The sequence below is a fragment of the Theropithecus gelada genome, chromosome 5, assembly GCF_003255815.1.
Source record: "Theropithecus gelada isolate Dixy chromosome 5, Tgel_1.0, whole genome shotgun sequence".
In the NCBI taxonomy this organism is placed as follows: domain Eukaryota; kingdom Metazoa; phylum Chordata; class Mammalia; order Primates; family Cercopithecidae; genus Theropithecus; species Theropithecus gelada.
This window is the reverse complement of record NC_037672.1, coordinates 43,747,043-43,765,756: the sequence shown is the minus strand read 5'-3', so window position 1 is coordinate 43,765,756 and position 18,714 is coordinate 43,747,043. Positions and strand designations below refer to the sequence as shown.

The following is an 18,714-nucleotide window of genomic DNA, read 5'->3' as shown; positions in this document are numbered from 1 at the left end:
AACTCCTTCCCCCCAACCCCCTATGGGCCAGTGGTGGTAGTGGGCACAGGGAGAGGCTCCTCTGCCTGTGGAAAGGGGAGTGAAGATCAAGAAGGACTTCATGTTATAGATTAAGTGCTAGCTTAGCCACAGTAGAATAGAACATCAGGTAAATTCCCAAACACTAAATTACAGTGTTATACTTAACTAAGTATATAGTTGTTTATGCTTGTTAAAATAAGCTTATACTTGACTAAGTATAAAGATCAAATGATGAACCAATCAAAAATAACAACTACAAGACATAGGTAGTACAATAGGACATAAGGAAAAACAACAAAAAGTTAAAAAACAGATGAAGTTAAAGTGTAGTGTTTTTATTAGTTTCTTTCTGCATGCTCCTTGCTTATGTAATTAGTATTACATCAGTTTAAATTAATGGGTTATAAGATAGTATTTGGAAGCCTCATGGTAGCCTCAAATCAAAAAACATACAACATATAAGCAAGATACTAAAGCATTCCAGCAGAGAAAATCACCTCCACTAAAAGGAAGACAGGAAGGCATGCAAAAAAGGAAGAGAAGACCACAAAAAAAAAAAAAAAAGAAAACAAATAACAAAATGGCAGATGTCAGTCCTTACTTATCAATAATAATATTGAATGTAAATGGACTAAACTCTCCAATTAAAAGACATAGAGTGGCTGAACAGATGTTTTTAAAGAAAAAACAGATGTTAAAAAAAAAAAAGATGCTATCCTGCCTACAAGAAACACACTTCACCTATAAAGATGCACAGAGACTGAAAGCAAAAGAATGGAAAAAGACACACCATGCCAATGGAAACCAAAAAAGAGCAAGGTAGCTATACTTACATCAGTCAACATGGATTCCAAAACAAAAACTGTAAGAAGAGACAAAGAAGGTTATTATATAATGACAAAGGGGTCAATTTAGCAAAAAGATAAGATGATTATAAATAGGTATGTACCCAATATGGGAGAACACAGATATATAAAGCAAATATTATAAGAGCTAAAGAAAAGACATACCCCAATACAATAACAGCTGGAGACATCAACACTCCACTTTCAGCACTGGACAGATCTCCCAAAGAGAAAAGCCATAAAGAAACATCATACTTAATCTGCACTATAGAACATGTGGACCTAGAGATATTTACAGAACATTTCACTCAATGCAGAATACACATTCTTCTCCTCAGCACATAGATCATTCTCAAGAATAGATTATATGTTAGTCCACAAAAAGTCTTTAAAAATTCAAAAAATGAAATCATATCAAGTATCTTCTCTGACCACAATGGAATAAAACTAGAAATAAGTAACAAGAGGAATTTTGGAAACTATGCAAACACATGGAAATTAAGCAATATGCTCCTTAATGATCAGTGGGTCAATGAAGAAATTAAGAAGAAAGTTTAAAAATATCTTGAGCCGGGCGCGGAGGCTCAAGCCTGTAATCCCAGCACTTTGGGAGGCCGAGATGGGCGGATCACGAGGTCAGGAGATCGAGACCATCCTGGCTAACACGGTGAAACCCCGTCTCTACTAAAAAATACAAAAAACTAGCCGGGCAAGGTGGCTGGCGCCTGTAGTCCCAGCTACTCAGGAGGCTGAGGCAGGAGAATGGCGTAAAACCTGGGAGGCAGAGCTTGCAGTGAGCTGAGATCCGGCCACTACACTCCAGCCTAGGCGACAGAGTGAAACTCCGTCTCAAAAAAAAAAAAAAAAATATATATATATATATATATATATATATCTTGAAATGGGCTGGGCAGGGTGGCTCACATCTGTAATCCCAGCACTTTGGGAGGCCAAGGTGGGAGGACTGCTTGAGCCCAGAAGTTTAAGACCAGCCTGGGCAACATGGGGAGACTTCATCTCTACAAAAATATAAAAACAATTAGCCAGGCATGGCAGCACATACCTGTAGTCCCAGCTACTCAGGAAGCTGAGGTGGGAGGATCACCTGAGCCCAGGAAGTCAAGGCTGCAGTGAGCCATGATTATGCCACTACATTCCAGCCTGGGTAACAGGAGTGAAACCCTATCTCAAAAAAAAAGAAAAAAAAAATCTTGAAACAAATGATAACGGAAATACAACATACCAAAACCTATGAGATACAGCAAAAGCATTAAGAAGAGGAAAGTTTATAGCAATAAGCACCTATACCAAAAAGTAGAAAAATTTCAGATAAAGAACCTAATGATGCATCTTCAAGAATTAAAATGGCAAGAGCAAACCAAACCCAAAATTAGTAAAAGAAAAGAAATAATAAAGATCAGAGCAGAAGTAAATTTGAAATGAAGAAAACAATACAAAAGATTAATTAAACGAAAAATGGTTTTTTGAAAAGATAAACAAATTGACAAACCTTTAGCCAGACTATGAAAAAGAGAAGATCCAAATAAATAAAATCAGAGGTAAAAAAGAAAATTCAAAGATCACTCAAAGGAATGAATTTGCAGAAAAATCTGGAAGAAATGAATAAATTCCTAGACATATACAACCTACTAAGGTTGACCCATGAAGAAATCCAAAACCTGAACGGAACAATAACAAGTAACAAGATCAAAGCCATAATAAAAAGTATCTCAGTAAAGAAAAGCGTGGGACCTGATGGCTTCACTGCTGAATTCTACCAAACATTAAAAGAAGAACTAATATCAATCCTACTCAAACTATTCCAAAAAATAGAAAAGAAGAGATTACTTCCAAACTCATTCTATGAAGCCAGTATCACCCTGATACCAAAATCAGACAAGGACATATCAAAAACACAAAACTATCCCTGATGGTCAATATCCCTGATGAACATAGATGCAAAAATCCTCAACAAATACTATCAAACCATATTCAACAATATATTTAAAAGATCATTCATCATAATCAAGTGGGATTTATCCTAGGGATGCAAGAACGGTTCAACATATGCAAATCAATCCATGTGATACCTCATAGCAACAGAATGAAAGACAAAAACTATATGGTCATTTCAATTGATGCTGAAAAACCATTTGATAAAGTTCAACATACTTTCCTGATAAAAACAAAACTCAACATAGTAAAAGCCGTATATGACAGACCCTCAGTCAATATCATACTGAATAGGAAAAACTGGAAGTCTTTCCTCTAAGACGTGGAACATGACAAGGAAGTCCACTTTCACCACTGTTACTCAACATAGTACTAGAAGTCTTAGCTACAGAAATCAGACAAGAGAAAGAAAATGACTTGAACTGATAAATTCAGTAAAGTTGCAGGATACAAAATCAACATATAAAAATCGGTAGCATTTCTATATGCCAACAGTGAACAATCTGAAAAAGAAATCAAAAAAAGTAATCCCACTTACAATAGGCACAAATAAAACTGAATACCTAAGAATTAACTTAACCAAAGAATTGAAAGACCTCTGCAATGAAAGCTACAAAACACTGATGAAAGAAATTGACGTGGACACCAAAAGATGGAAAGATATTCCTTGTTCATGGATTGGAAGACTACTGTTAAAATACCCATGATACCCAAAGCAATCTACAGATCCAATGCAATCCCTATCAAGATACCAATAACATTCTTCACAGAAAAAACAAACAAACAAACAAACAAAAAACTGAAATGTATATGGAATCACAAAAGACCCTAATAACTAAAGTTATCCTAAGCAAAAAAAACAAAACTGGAAGAATCACATTACCTAACTTCAATATTACAGAGTTACAGTAACCAAAACACCACGGTGCTGGCATAAAAACAGACATATAGACTAAGGAAACAGAATAGAGAACCCAGAAAAAAACCCACACACCTACAGTGAACTCATTTTTGACTAAGGTGCTAAGAACATACATTGGGGAAAAAGCAGTCTCTTCAACAAGTAGTGCTGGGAAAACTGGATATGCACATCCAGGAGGATGAAACTAGACCTCTCTGTCTTGCCTTACACAAAAATCAAATCAAAACGGATTAAGACTTAAATCTATGACTCCAAAGTATGAAATTACTAAAAGAAAACACTGGAGAAACTCTCCAGGACATTGGACTGGGCAAACATTTCCTGAATAATACCCCACAAGCACAGGTAACCAAAGCAAAAATGTACAAATGGTATCACATCAAGTTAAAAAGATTTCTGCACAGCAAAGGAAACAATTATCAAAGTGAAGAGACAGCCCACAGAATGGGAGAAAATGCTTGCAAACTACCCATCTGACAAGGGATCCATAATGAGAACATATAAGGAGCTCAAACAACCCTGCAGGGAAAAAATCTAATAATCCAATTCAAAAATGGGCGAAAGATTTCAATAGATAGTTCCCAAAAGAAGAAATACAAATGGCAGCAACATATGAAAAGGTAATCAACATCATTGATCATCAGAGAAATCCAAATCAAAACTACAGTGAGATATGATCTCATCCTAGTCAAAATGCCTTTTATCTAAAAGTCAGGCAATAACAAATGCTGGTGGCAATGTAGAGAAAAGGAAACCCTTGTACACGTATGGTGGGAATGTAAATTAGTGTAACCACTATGAAGAAGAGTTTAGAGGTTCCTCAAAAAAAAAAAAAAAAAAAAAAAAAAACTGAAAATAGAGCTACCATATAAACCAGCAATCCCACTGCTACATATATAGCCAAAATAAATGAAATCAATATACCAAAGAAATACACGCACTCCCATGTTTATGGCAGCACTCTTGACAGTAGCCAAGATTTGGGAGCAGTTTAAATATTCATCAATAGATGAATGGATAAAGAAAATATTCACAATAGAGAACTATCTAGCCATGCAAAAGAATGAGATTCTGTCACATACAACAACACGGATGGAAGTGGAGGTCATTATGTTAACTGAAATAAGCCAGGCACAGAAAGACAAACATCACATGTTCTCACTTATTTGTAAGATCTAAAAATCAAAGCAACTGACCTCTTATAGATAGATCATAGAAGGATGAATACCAGATGCTGGGATGGCCAGGGGATGAGGCTCATGGGGAGGTGGGGATGGTTACTGGGTACAAAAAATAAACCAAAAGAATGAATAAGACCCACTATTTGATAGCACAATAGGGTGATTAGAGTCAATAATAGCTTAATTGTACATTTCAAAATAAAGAATATAATTTGAGGGCCAGGTGCGGTGGCTCATGACTGTAATCCCAGCACTTTGGGAGGCCGAGACAGGCGGATCACGAGGTCAGGAGATTGAGACTATCCTGGTTAACACGGTGAAACCCCGTCTCTACTAAAAATACAAAAAAATTAGACAGGCGTGGTGGCAGGTGCCTGTAGTCCCAGCTACTCGGGAGGCTGAGGCAGGAGAATGGCGTGAACCGGCAGGCAGAACTTGCAGTGAACCAAGATTGCACCACTGCACTCCATCAAGCCTAGATGACGGAGCGAGACTCCATCTCAAAAAAAATAAAAATAAAAAGAATATAATTTGATTGTGTAACTCAAAGGATAAGTGCTTAAGGGATGGATAACCCATTCTCTGAGATGTGCTTATTTCACATTGCATGCCTGTATCAAAACATCTCAGGTACCCCATAAAAATATATATATACCTACTATGTACCTGCAAAATTTTTAAATAAAAATAAATTCTAAAAAAATTTTTAAATATTTTTACATACCTAGTACGTAATAGCACAATAAGGGGACTATAGTCAATAACAACTGGCCTGTACATTTTAAAATTACAAAGAGCATAATTGAATTGTCTATAACACAAAGAATAAACACTTAAGGAGATGGATACCCAATTTTCCATGATGTGATTACTACACACTGCATGCCTATACCAAAATAGCTCATGTACCTATAAATATATCTACCAATGTACCCACAAAAATTTCAAATTAAAAACATATACAAAAAATGAAGATACCATAGCACTTTTTAAATTATTTTACTACTTTAAAATTTATACTGCTTAGGCAATGGGATAAGTATAAAGAAAGGAAAAAACAAGAATTATTTCTCTACATTCCAAATTTTATACAAAACTGCCTATTTCTCAGATCTGTAATTAATTCATTCAGAAAGCATTACTAAACATAAGTACCTCACTTCACTATATGTTTTAAAAAGAGAATGTGAGATACTTGTCCTCTAAGAACTATGGTTTAATTGAGGATATAAGATAAATATATCAAAAAAATCCCATATACAAGAAATATTATTATTCAAATTAATCATAAGTTCAGACAAAAACACCATTAAGCATTATAAGGGTCAATACAACCTGGAAATCTGAAATCTTGATAAACAAGAGAAAGAGGAATGGGTTCAATATAAGCAAAGAGCATTCCAAGACAATTTCAAGGACTTACTACCTATAACTCATTTTTATGTACCATCTATTGTAAGGGTGCATCTGCTGAACTTAAAGAGCCAAGAAATGGAGTGAAGCTATTAAGCCTATCACACACCAAATTTACCAGCCTTCCCAAGTTATATCTTTTTTTCCTTTTTTTTTTTTTTTTTCCTGAGACAGAGCCTCGCTCTGTTGCCCAGGCTGGAGTGCAATGGAGAAAATCATGGCTCACTGCAACCTCCACCTCCCAGGTTCAAGTGATTCTCGTACCTCAGCATCCTGAGTATCTGGGATTACAGGCACATGCCGCCATGCTGAGCTAATTTTTGTATTTTTAGTAGCGATGAGGTTTCACCATATTGGCCAGGCTGGTCTCGAACTCGTGACCTCAAGCAATCTGCCCACCTTTGCCTCCCAAAGTGCTGGGATTACAGTCGTGAGCCACTGCACCCCGCCTCCTTCAGCTGCTCTTAATGTGCAGCAGAGGTACTCCAAAGTGTTGTTTCCCTTGGACCTTTAAACCTGGTTCTTTCTTCTTGCCCCTTTTCCCACCCCTGAGACCCCACATTAAGACATTTATCCAGTTAGCCTACCAGATTTTTTCTTTGTTCATAGCAGCTATTGAAAATTCTGCAGCACTTTACCACTGAAATCCCTTCCCATATCCTCATTTCTATTCAGCTGCATTTGGCAGCTAAGACTATGAAAAAGATACAGAATAATAGACAACTTCCAGAAATCATAAAAAGTTAGGGATCAAGCATCAAAGCAAAAGAAGAAAGCACCATGAGAGAGATATTTTTCCCATGCATTTTCTCTCCTTGCCTAGAGAAAGATTCCATGAGTAAGGGAGTTGGAAGAAAAGCAAAAGATTCAAACATAGTAATTTGAGAATGGGCCCTAAGTTTTATACTTGCCCATCTCAAGGCTAAGTGCTAAGTTGAGAGGTGTGAAGGAGTGATCTATCCAAAATAGGCTTGTGATTCCGAGAAAAAAACAAAAGAGCTTGAGCCTCATTTTCTAGGTAGCAGCCAGAAAAGTGGCAAGTCATGAGAATCACCCCACCTTAAACACAGCCCAGTACAATGCAAGAGCAGCAGAGTAGGAATTCCTGCAAGAGCTTTCTAAACAGAACTAAAAAAAATGTTTTACAGTTCCCTTATCACCTGATTACAAATTTAATCTCCAATTCAGCTACCTATAGACAGAAAACACTCAAGATTTTGTGGCCACTATGAACAATCTCTTCTCTATGACATTGAACTCTAACATTTACCCTTAGTGACGATAATCTCCTATCCTTTCACCTCTTGTGCTCCCTTCTCTCCTACCTACCTTCTGTTGACTCTCATTTTTATCTCTCAATTCTCAGTTCTTCCCTGTTCTTACAAGCCATGAATCCCCTTATGATTTCTTTATCCCCCCACTTAGCCTGGATTCCAAGATTAGCCATACTGGCCTTGGAAACCCTGATTCTCTCAAACCCTTGCCACTTAACCATACTTATAGCTCCAACCTCTGGCGATGCTTAGCCATACAATACAGGTTTCTACACTTGCACTCTTATTGTCAATAATGAGCTTGTGCTAACCACTATAAAATGGGACCTTTTTCTTCCACCTGCAACTATTTTATTTATCTTAACTATTTGTCACATTCTTTATGATTCATTATGATATACATTCCATTCTTCTCAATTACTGAATACCTACCTCCCTCACCTCTGAAGAGGACTTCATTGAATACATCACCAAAACAACATAGTTCATTGAAATAAAATTACTTGATCTCCTATACGCCTCTATATTTGTCTTTCAGGGATCTGCAAACTATGGCCTGTAACCCACATCCAGCTAGTCTGCTTTTGTAAATGAAAGTTTTACTGGATTACTATTTATCCATATATTGTCCATGGCTCCTTTTGTGCTACAACAGCAGTTGAGTAGTTGTGAAAGAGATTATATGGCCCATGAATTCTAAATATTTAATACCTGCCCCTTTATAGAAAAAGCTTTCTAATCCCTGATCTATTTCATCATCCATTCTTTCTTCCTTTTCGTAAAAAAGAGGTATTTCTGTTCGTCTTTAATATAAACTAGCTGTTTATACCTTGCGTCCCTTTGATCATCTACTCCTGAACCTTACTCTATTAATTATCTCATTTATGCATTTCTGTAGCTCCTCTATTCCCACTGGATCCTTCAACTATTCTAACAATATGCTCCCTGCAAAATTAAAATGTCTCTCATTCTGTTATCTTTTAAATCGACCATCTGATTTTTCTTCTTCCCTTTACCATCAAAGTTCTGGTGGTAGAAGGTGGTAGAGGCATTGAATATTATATATAATATTGTAATATAATATATAACATATATAAATATTAATATGACATATAACAATATAACAATGTATATTAATATGGAATATATCATGTAATATATTAACATGTAATATAATATATAATAATTATATATATTATATATTCAATGTTTCTATTGTCTGGCCCCATTTCCCTCATTCCATGGAACCTAACTTATCTGCTACCAAAACTGTTCTCTCAATACTCACAATAATTAAAATACTTACTCTCTAAATACCTTTTATTAACTAAATACAAAGCCTTGTTCTTGTCCTGCATTCCTCTCCATTATTTCTTCTTTTAAACAGTTATTTCAACTTCATTATCTTTTTAAATAACATGTTCATTATAAAACAATAGAAAATTCAACTAAGCAGAAAAGATAAATAAAAGTCACCCATAACTTCACCAGTTTGAATTAAACAATATAAATATTTTACTATGACTAAATGTATATATATCTATTAATAGTAATCAAAATCATATTATGCATTTGCTTTTTATTTACTAATTTATCATGACCATCTGTCTATTAAAGTATTTCAGGGCCAGGAGTGGTGACTCACACTTATAATCCTAGCACTTTGGGAGGCTGAGGCGGGTGGATCATCTGAGGTCTGGAGTTTGAGACCAGCCTGACCAACATGGAGAAACCCTGACTCTACTTAAAATACAAAATTAGCCAGGCATCGTGGTACACGCATGTAATCCCAGCTACTCAGGAGGCTGAGGCAGCAGAATCACTTGAACCCGGGAGGCAGAGGTTGCAGTGACCCGAGATCGTACCATTACACTCCAGCCTGGGCAACAAAAGCAAAACACCATCTCAAAAAAATAAAATAAATAAAAATAAAATCTCTATCATTGGTATCTACATTCCCTAACTCACTTCCTACTTCACTAATTATCTCTCCTCTAGCTCTTCTATCATGCCTCACTCCCAAAAATCTGTGTTCCTCCAGGATCTGTTCTTAATTTTCTTCTCATCTCTGTATTCTCTTCTGTAGCAACTTCATCACTTCAATTATCACCTTCATGAGTATAACTGCTAAATCAGTATCTCTACCCATAATTTGTATTACAAATTATATTTTCAAATTTCTATTGTGTGTTGGTAATTTTTCTCCAAATTCAATTGTCTAAAGCTGAACTCATATCTGCTCATCATAATGAGTAGCTTCTGTGATGACCACCTCTGCTAGTGACACAGTCATCCAATTCATCCACTTTTAAGTCGTCCCTGCCTTTTCCTACTTGCTTGCCTATACACACACACACACATGCACAATCAGTGTCAGCATTTAGTTGTATATATAACAAAACAATGAAAATTTAATGGTTCCATGTCAAAATAATCATGGGAAACTACCATTTAGCATTATATAAGCCAAAACCTTGGAATTTAGGGAACGAATAAGGGTCCATCTTCCCTCATTGCCTGAAAATTTAAATTAAAATTTTTTACACCTTAGGAACAAATATTTGCTATGACAATAAAGCACTGAGAAAATGCTACATACAATAAAGCCCCTATATTTCAACCAGTTCACTCAATTTAATTCCTTATTCTTTATACTATGTATAAGGTAAAGAAATAAAAAGTGATTCTTCTAATTTTCTCTAGTTTTAAGATACTGTGATAGAAAAAGTCATTGAACAAATCTTCAATTTTAAGCAAAGCATTTATTTGATATTATACTAAATATGCAAAAATAACAATACTTTCACATTTCTGCTTTAATTATAAATTCTCTTTGATACTTCAAAATTCTTATTTTATCAGACTTGTTTTCACAGAGTTGATTTTCAAAAGAAAGAGTCACATTACATTTAATAATAGATAAATAAGCCTCTGGGTAGGCTCACATTTTTTTAATTGTGTAATTCAAAGCATATATGTAATTAGAGATAAATTACCCTTATGTAAGGTCAAATTTAAACTGTATATGAGATCTCACTAGAAAGGAACACAGTAAGAAGCAATCAAATCTTCAGCTCTTTAGAACATTCACATCTTTCCCCACCTATTCCCCTAACACCCCAAGATATCTAGTATTACCACTGTTAAGGCAAATTAAATGTGGCCCAAGAAGGACTCTGTACTTCTGTACTTGAGTCCTTGTGCACAAACTGCAACCTAACTTAATAGGTAGACAAGACTGAAAATCTAACTTAGTAGTTTGCACCTGTAACAATGGCTGAGTCTTGGTCAATCCCAGCAGCCTTACTTCAACCACTCATACACTGTTGAGTGTTCAAATTGTGTTCAAGTAACGCAAATGTCAAGCTATAACCAATCCAGTTGTTTCTGTATCTCACTTTCAATTTCTGTATGTCATTTCCCTTTTTTTGTCTATGAATTTATTCTGACCAAAAGGCATCCCTGGAGTCTCTCTGAATTTACTGTGATTCTGGGGACTGCCCAATTCACAAATCATTCATTGCTCAATCACACTCCTTTAAATTAGGCTAAAGTGTTTCTTTTAACAGATGGTGTCAGAAGCGGGGTCCAAAGTAGAGCTTCTAACGACCCCTAGGAGCACTGAGTGAACAAGCAAGGTAGCTGCAAGGACCCTGCAAGGACTCACTTGTGCCCTTGATTCCTCAGAGCGGCTGAGGATTGTGGTAAGTTCTCTCTCAAGTTCAGCGCTCCAAGGATTTGTGTTTTGAGCTCTCCGAGTTTCTTTGAGCAAGTTTATCTTCCAAATTGAGTTTGGAAGTTGTAACAGAAATGGAACTGGGTCCAGGATGGGATTTGATCCTATAATTAACAGGTTTGGATCCAGTTAGAGGCCTCTTACATCTGACTGGGTCAGAAAAAAAAAAACACTGGTAGTAAATGTTAATATTGTAGGGATTGTAAAATTTGGCTTTTGAAAATTCACAGGGATTTTTGTGTTCTACCCTTTGTTTCATTTTTCTTGCATTTAAATAATTTTAAAAATCAACTTAGGAGTCATGAGTTTTTGCAAGAAGGGTTTCAAGTGGAGACAGCAACCACTTGACAGAGATAATAAGTAGTTCCTTCTACAATATTCATTGAATGACAATTAGCTATCAGGCACATTAGATCAAAGAGCACAGTAACCTTGTGATAATAGGATTCAATGATCTTAAAATTGGGAAAACATATGCAATAGCCACTTTTCAACTTACCTTTTTTTCCTCCTGTAATACTATTATTTCATATAGTCGTGGGACAAATGAGCAATAATTTTGTTGTTGATCTCTCTGGATGTTAACATTTTCATAATATGATGTCTTTTTCCTTTAGAAAATTCAAATAGAAATTAAGAGTTCTCAATTTTAAACCTATAAATATTTATGTAAGCAAAGAAGTTCTTTCTACAGCAACATGTGCTGGAATTAAAGTATGGAATAATAAGATTATCTAGGTGTATTAGATCAATATATTCAAAATTTTGTAAAATGTATTTGTTTTGTTGGTTAGTTATGATTTTTTCCAATTCAGAACATTATTATAAACCTATCTGAATAATTATCACAAAAAGAAAATAAGATCTGGTATTTACATCGTGAATTGAAAAAAGAACTAACACTAAAAAAAGTTTCCTGTGTATTTTGTGTACCATTAAAAGTCTAAAATTCAAAATCCCTTGGTATTTCAATATTACCAAAATAAGAGGAAAATAGCCCTATGCTATTAATATCATACAATAATCAGAAAAGATCACTGTAAACAAAAAGGAAGTTTCTTTTCATTGAAATTCAGACAACCTCAAGAAAGAATCACAAACTAAATAAGCAGTAAGTAAGAGCCCCAGCTTTGAAGTTAGACAGCCTGATAAGATTCCAGCATTGCTACCTACTGCTACCTACTGGTTATATAACCTTATGCAAACTAACTTATCTAAGCTTCAGATTCATGACTTAATGAATCTAGTGACTGGAATCTGGTAATTGGAAATAGTAATAACCAATTCTCAAGGTTGCATTGATTAAAGTAGATAATATACATAAGGTGGTTAATGCCATACATGGCTCATAATAAGCACACAAGAACTATTAGCTATTATTATTACAAGAATCACATTTAAACAGGCTATACAGACCACACTACTATTTTTTCTATTTCTTAAAGAGAATTTCAAAAAAAAATCTGATACCCAATATTTCCAACAAACTATACTAAACATATGCGGATTAAAATATATATAATACAAAGTTATGTAAATTGCTATTACTTTCTTCGTTCAGCAGTGCTATGATTTAATATGCATTTACCATCCTTGCTCACTGCTAAAGGCTCACTTCCTCACTGATTGTTATTTGCTAAAATCTCAACAAATAAACTTGCTTTCAAACCTCAAAAAGGTTTATGGATAAGAAATTTATATATGGAATAGCAGAAATATCACATATCATTTAGGTCTGTATCTTTACCAAAAAGAGACCTATACACTTATCTTTCATTTAGAGCAACCAAATATCTCCACTTTTATACTGAATCAAGCCTCCCAGAATAATTCTGACTCACTAAATAAAACAAAAAGTGCAAGAAAGAAAAAAACAAATAGAAAATGTCAACTGCCAGAAAGAACTAAGACAACTACAAGTAAAAGATACAGTGAAAGCAGCTAACTCAAAGAGCAAACAAATTACAAAAATGGTGAAATAACTGAAGCAGTCAGGAATGCAATCTATATTAACACATATCTTCAGGTAAAAGTTAAAACACAAATGAAAGAAGAGGAATAACAGGAGAAATAACAAAGATCAAATAAAGCAACAGCACAACAAATGGGGGTAGAATGAGAATGAGACAGGGTTAGGGAAGAAAACAGACTGGTAGGAAAAACCACCAAGCAGAATCAGTTAACACTACTTAGAGTCCCAGTTATGCCTGGGGTACTCAGTCAGAAGTATAGTGAAATGGATGGAAAACAATCATCACAGAATGATACACATTTTAAAAGATGAATTTTGACTTATGTTATTTAAACCTCAATAAAACTGAGAAGAGGGGAAAGAGAGAGGGTGAGAGAGAGAGCATGAGCACAAACCAGCCAATCTGGCAGAAGAAAAGATTAGGATTAAAATACTGAAGAGCAAAAGCATATGTCAAGAAGACCATGATATGTGTTAGAGTATTCTAAAGACTTTGTCTTGTTTGGAAAAATAATAATAATAAGTAAAGACTTAATTAAGCTAAATATGCACGTTAAGGTTCTAGCATAACTACTGAAAGAATAAAAATACAAAGGTATATTCCATATTAAGGGAGTGAAAAGTGAACAGGATAATGGATTAGAGTATAAATTCCCAAAAACAAGGGTCATGTTTCATTCTTGTTATTCTCAGTTATTAAGTTCAGAACTGGTACATAGCAATAATTCAAACAACGTTTACTCAGTGAATGAACAGTAGCAGGGGAGTCCAAGCAAGATCCTAAAATATATCCACTGCTAGTATACAGATATGTCTGATCTGTCTAGCAAATTAATTGAGTATGTAATCACTCCGGGGCTTTTAGGGAGAGAAAAAAAAAAGCTATGAAAGAGATAGACTCAGGCAGATAAGCTGGACTCTTAAAAAATTAATTATAAGAAAGGGTAGTAGATTCTGAGGACAACATGGTATTTGATACTAAATTTTGCCTTCCATAAACTCATGTCTAAAACCTCACTGTAGGAGTAGGAGAAAATAGAGTTATTTTGCCAAAAAAGTATCTCTTCATAAACATTCTCTGACCTACACTGACTGAGAATGCCGTCTAAATCCATCATGTACTCAGAGGAATGAAGATGAGAGCCAGGGATAAAATGGAGAATTCTGGGTCACCTTCTTTTACATTTTCTCTCATCTTTTATCTACTTTATAATTAAGGACAGTATATTTTAGTACATGGATACATGGACTGTGTAATCAAACAGGCTTCAATTTAACTTTAGCTCTGCCATTTAATAGTTGCATGATCTTGAATATGTTATTTATCCCCTCTAACCCTTGGATTGTTTACTGATAAAATAGATATAACAATATTAACTATGCAAAGCTTGCTGTGAAGATTAAATGAGTTAATACATATATGTAGATAGCACAAGATTTGGCTTATAAAAAAACAATAACTTGGGGGGATGGGGAACTAGGGGAGGGATAGCATTAGGAGAAATACCTAATGTAGATGATGGGTTGATGGGTGCAGCAAAACACTATGGCACATGTATACCTATGTAACAAACCTGCATGTTCTGCACATGTATCCCAGAACTTAAAGTATAATTTAAAAAAATAATAACTTTCATATATGTTATGCCAAAATATAATACTTCTTGGAGTTTTTCATACTAATTTTCCTTCCTTTACAGCATAGCCTAGTCTGAATTATTAGAATACTTTTCTAGTCAAGAGCTACATTAAAAGTATACTATACTTTTTTACTTACTGGACTATATCATACTCTCCTGGACCAGGACCTGACTTTTTAGGTAACTCTTGTCTTCCTGAAGAGTTGCCAAAATGAATACCTTTGTATTTCAAAGTTGCATTGGAAACATTCTAAAAAATAAAAAGTGAGGATGAAACATAGTTTAAGTAAGTCATGAAACAATGCTTGGCTTTACCTAAGTCTAAATCTAAAGCAAGGATAGCCTCAGTAAGGGGGTTCCACTGGTAAATGCTAAAGGGCTCTTGGATAGATCCCAGGCTAAGTTGTCACTGTTGGTTCCCATCCCACTCCTGAGTCAGCTAGGGTTCCCAGAGAAGTACCTCTAACATTAGCATATTCTCAACCAATAAGAACAGTTTTGCTCTTGGCAGTATACCCAGTAATCTAAAACCTTAAGAAAAATGAAAATTAGCTCCTCATCATTTATAAAAGACAGAGGGGATAACATTATTTGGGAAATAGAAATACCTATTAAAATGATACCTATTATGACAGAGAAATTATTTGTGAAATGAGAAATAATCATCTTTTCTTTATACCCACTACAATAAATGTCAAAATTAAGCATGAACCACAAAAAGTTTAAGCACACTGTTTCACCAGAAACTAAAACAACAAAGCATAACACAACAGTAGCTTTTTTTTTTTTTGCAGGAATCCTCTTCTCTTGACCTAAAACATTCTAAGTTGAGAAATCATTTAAGAATATTTTAAAACATATTTTTAAACTAATGGTATTTACTACAATTCTCATAACATATAGTTTAACAATGTGTCAGGTTGTTACAGCAGGCAGACAGTCTGACATGAGCAGGGTAGGTCAGAGGGTCCCCCCAACCAAGAACGTCAGACGACCATCATGTGATGGTCAGGCAGTTGTTAACAGTCTCTCTAAAATAATAAATGATTGCAGCTTGCACCAGGGAAAGGCAGTCTCCCGACAGAAAAATCTTGAAGCTGGTGATCAGTAGCTTCCAGATAACATCTCAGGAGTTGGGAGAATGGGCTCACGTATGCGCACTAAAAGGCAAAACGGCTGTGTTTAACTGGTATATGACCCTTAGGGGCATTCAACTGGAAAGGTAAGAATGCCTCAAGTGAGCATGTGTACAACTCAACTCCAGTAAACACACTGCACACGTGGCCCCTGTCAAGTGCTAGCAGGCCACTGAGCATGTGAACAGCCCACCCCAAGGAAAGAATCAGGGGGCAAGTAATGCAAGACCCTGGAAGCATGCCAACATACAAAACCCCAAGTTAAAAGGTCAATCCACGCACTTGATCTCTCAAATCACCTGCTTGGCCCTCTTCCAAGTGTTCTTTACTTCCTCTCATTCCTGGACTAAAGCTTTTTAAAAAACTTTTACTCCCACTCTAAAACTTGCCTTGGTCTCTCACTCTGCCTTATGCCCCTCGATCGAATTCTTTCTTATGAGGAGGCAAGAATTGAGGTGGCTGCAGACCCATACGGATTCATCACCGCTAAGTTGTTCTAGATGGCTATTACCATTCTACAGCAATGGAATCAACCTCTCTCAGTTACCATTATAAGCAAGAATAATGCAGTAAGTAGCAACATTAGTGATAAAAAGCATAATTTCAGTTCAAAATGGTGAATCAAATCCATACCTGTCCCACTCGACTCCAAAATTTCAAAAGAAGTATATCAAGTAGACACGAGTAAGTGCTAGAAACAGTATGATTCACATGCCAGAAACTTTAAGGACTTTCTGGAAGATATAGCACAGCAAAGACTAGAACCGGAAAAGGACCTCATTACATATGAAAAGAGTCTCAGCTGAACCCTCTTAACATCCCCAAAAAGACAGAAACTGCAGATAAACTCTTGGGTAGTGAGTAGGGGGCAATTGTCAAAACTACTAGCACCTGTGGAGATGTGCGCCAGTGCCATTACATTAAGTGATGAGGCGAATGCTAACCTCCACTTTATTCTTGACAGATGCAGTTGAAACTAAATTGAAAGCACTTTCCCCTGTCCCTAGTGACTTTCTAGCTAGAGAGGCACCACTCCAAAAAGCTTTGAGGTGCCACAACAAAATTCAAAAAGAAGCTGGCACACACTAAAATTCCTTGAACTTACCACTAACACCTAGCTCTCAGACATTATAAAATATAAGCACAATAGAATTAACTTGCCCTTCTACATCTGCCTAGTCTGAAAAAATTAAACGCAGACTGCGATGGTCAATTTTAGATGTCAATTTGACTGAGTTAAGGAATACTCACATAGCTGATAAAGTGTTATTTCTGGGTATGTATGTGAGGCTGTTTCCAGAATAGATAGGCATTTGAATCAGTGAACCATCCTAACCCAATGTAGTGGGCACCATTCAATCAGTTGAGGGCCCGGATACAACAAAAAGGCAGAAGAAAGGTAAATTTGTTCTCTTTTCTGGATCTGAGACGCCCATCTTCTCCTACCCTCGGACATCAGAACTTCAGGTTTTCTAACCTTCGGATTCTTGGACTTGCTCCAGCAGCCACTCAGGTTCTCAGGTTTTTATCCTTGGACTGAGAGTTATACCATCAGCTCCCGTGGTTCTCAGGCCTTCAGATTTGAAATCAGCTACTCCACCAGCTCCCTTACTTCTCCAGCTTGCAGACAACATATCATGGGACTTCTCAGCCTCCATAATCACATGAGCCAATTCCCAGAATAAACCCCATCTCGCATATATAGTTATGCATCACATAATGATGTTTCAAGGATGGACTGCATATATGACAATGGACCGCATATACAATGGTGAGCCCATAAGATTATAACACCATGTATCTACTGTTCTTTTTCAATGTTTAGATGTATTTAGATACACAAATACCATTGTGTATCTGTATCTTTGTAATCTATACCAGACAGTATAACAACACGTCATACAGGCTTGAATCACAGAAACAATAGGCTATACCATATAGCTTAGGTGTGTCATAGACTATACCATCTAGGTTTGTATAAATATACTCTATGATGTTCACATAATGACAAAATCACCTAACAATGCATTTCTCAGGACATATCCTCATCATTAATTGACACATGACTGTGTAAGCAGTGGTTCTGTTCCTCTGCAGAATCCTAATACAAAGACTAACCCAACCTCTGACAGACCTTTAATGTTTGCATGAAGTAAAATGAGACTTTTGTTGATTCTTTTTTCCTAGATGCAAACTTGTAGAGAAAATTATAGTTTTCCTAAAGAGTTACCCTGCTTTGATTTTAGTAAATCACCTTGATTGTTCCTTTCTTTGGTGGTAGAGAATATTGGAGCTGACAAGAGAGAAACAAGATTGTTCCTTTCTTTGGTGGTAGAGAATATTGGAGCTGACAAGAGAGAATTCAGACATGTTTGGAATACCTAGTGAACAGAGCAAAACAACCAAAAGGCAAATGTAAAAATTAAGCCTATGAGAAGAAGCAGCTAATCATGATGGCCCACACCTAGTAAGAAAATCTTAGTGTCAAAAGAGTGGCAGTGCTAAATACTGGGGATTTTCTGTCGACTGGGTTTGCCTTTTAACACAGACAATCTTCAATGACTTTAGGCCTCATATCCTTTTGAGTGTGAAGAAACTATGAAAAAAAATAACTAAAACAA

The 18,714-nt window shown here is 35.8% G+C and overlaps 1 protein-coding gene across 1 annotated transcript in view; it reads right to left on the bottom strand.

The window, feature by feature from the left end:
- Window positions 1-18,714, bottom strand: part of STPG2 (sperm tail PG-rich repeat containing 2) — a 280,714-nt gene that overhangs the window by 231,496 nt on the left and 30,504 nt on the right. Inside the window, exons 4-5 of the mRNA XM_025384813.1 lie at window positions 15,095-15,207; window positions 11,845-11,956 (exon numbers count right to left, since the gene is read on the bottom strand). Of these exons, the coding sequence (XP_025240598.1) occupies window positions 11,845-11,956; window positions 15,095-15,207 (225 nt within the window). The remainder of the gene's footprint in view (window positions 1-11,844; window positions 11,957-15,094; window positions 15,208-18,714) is intronic.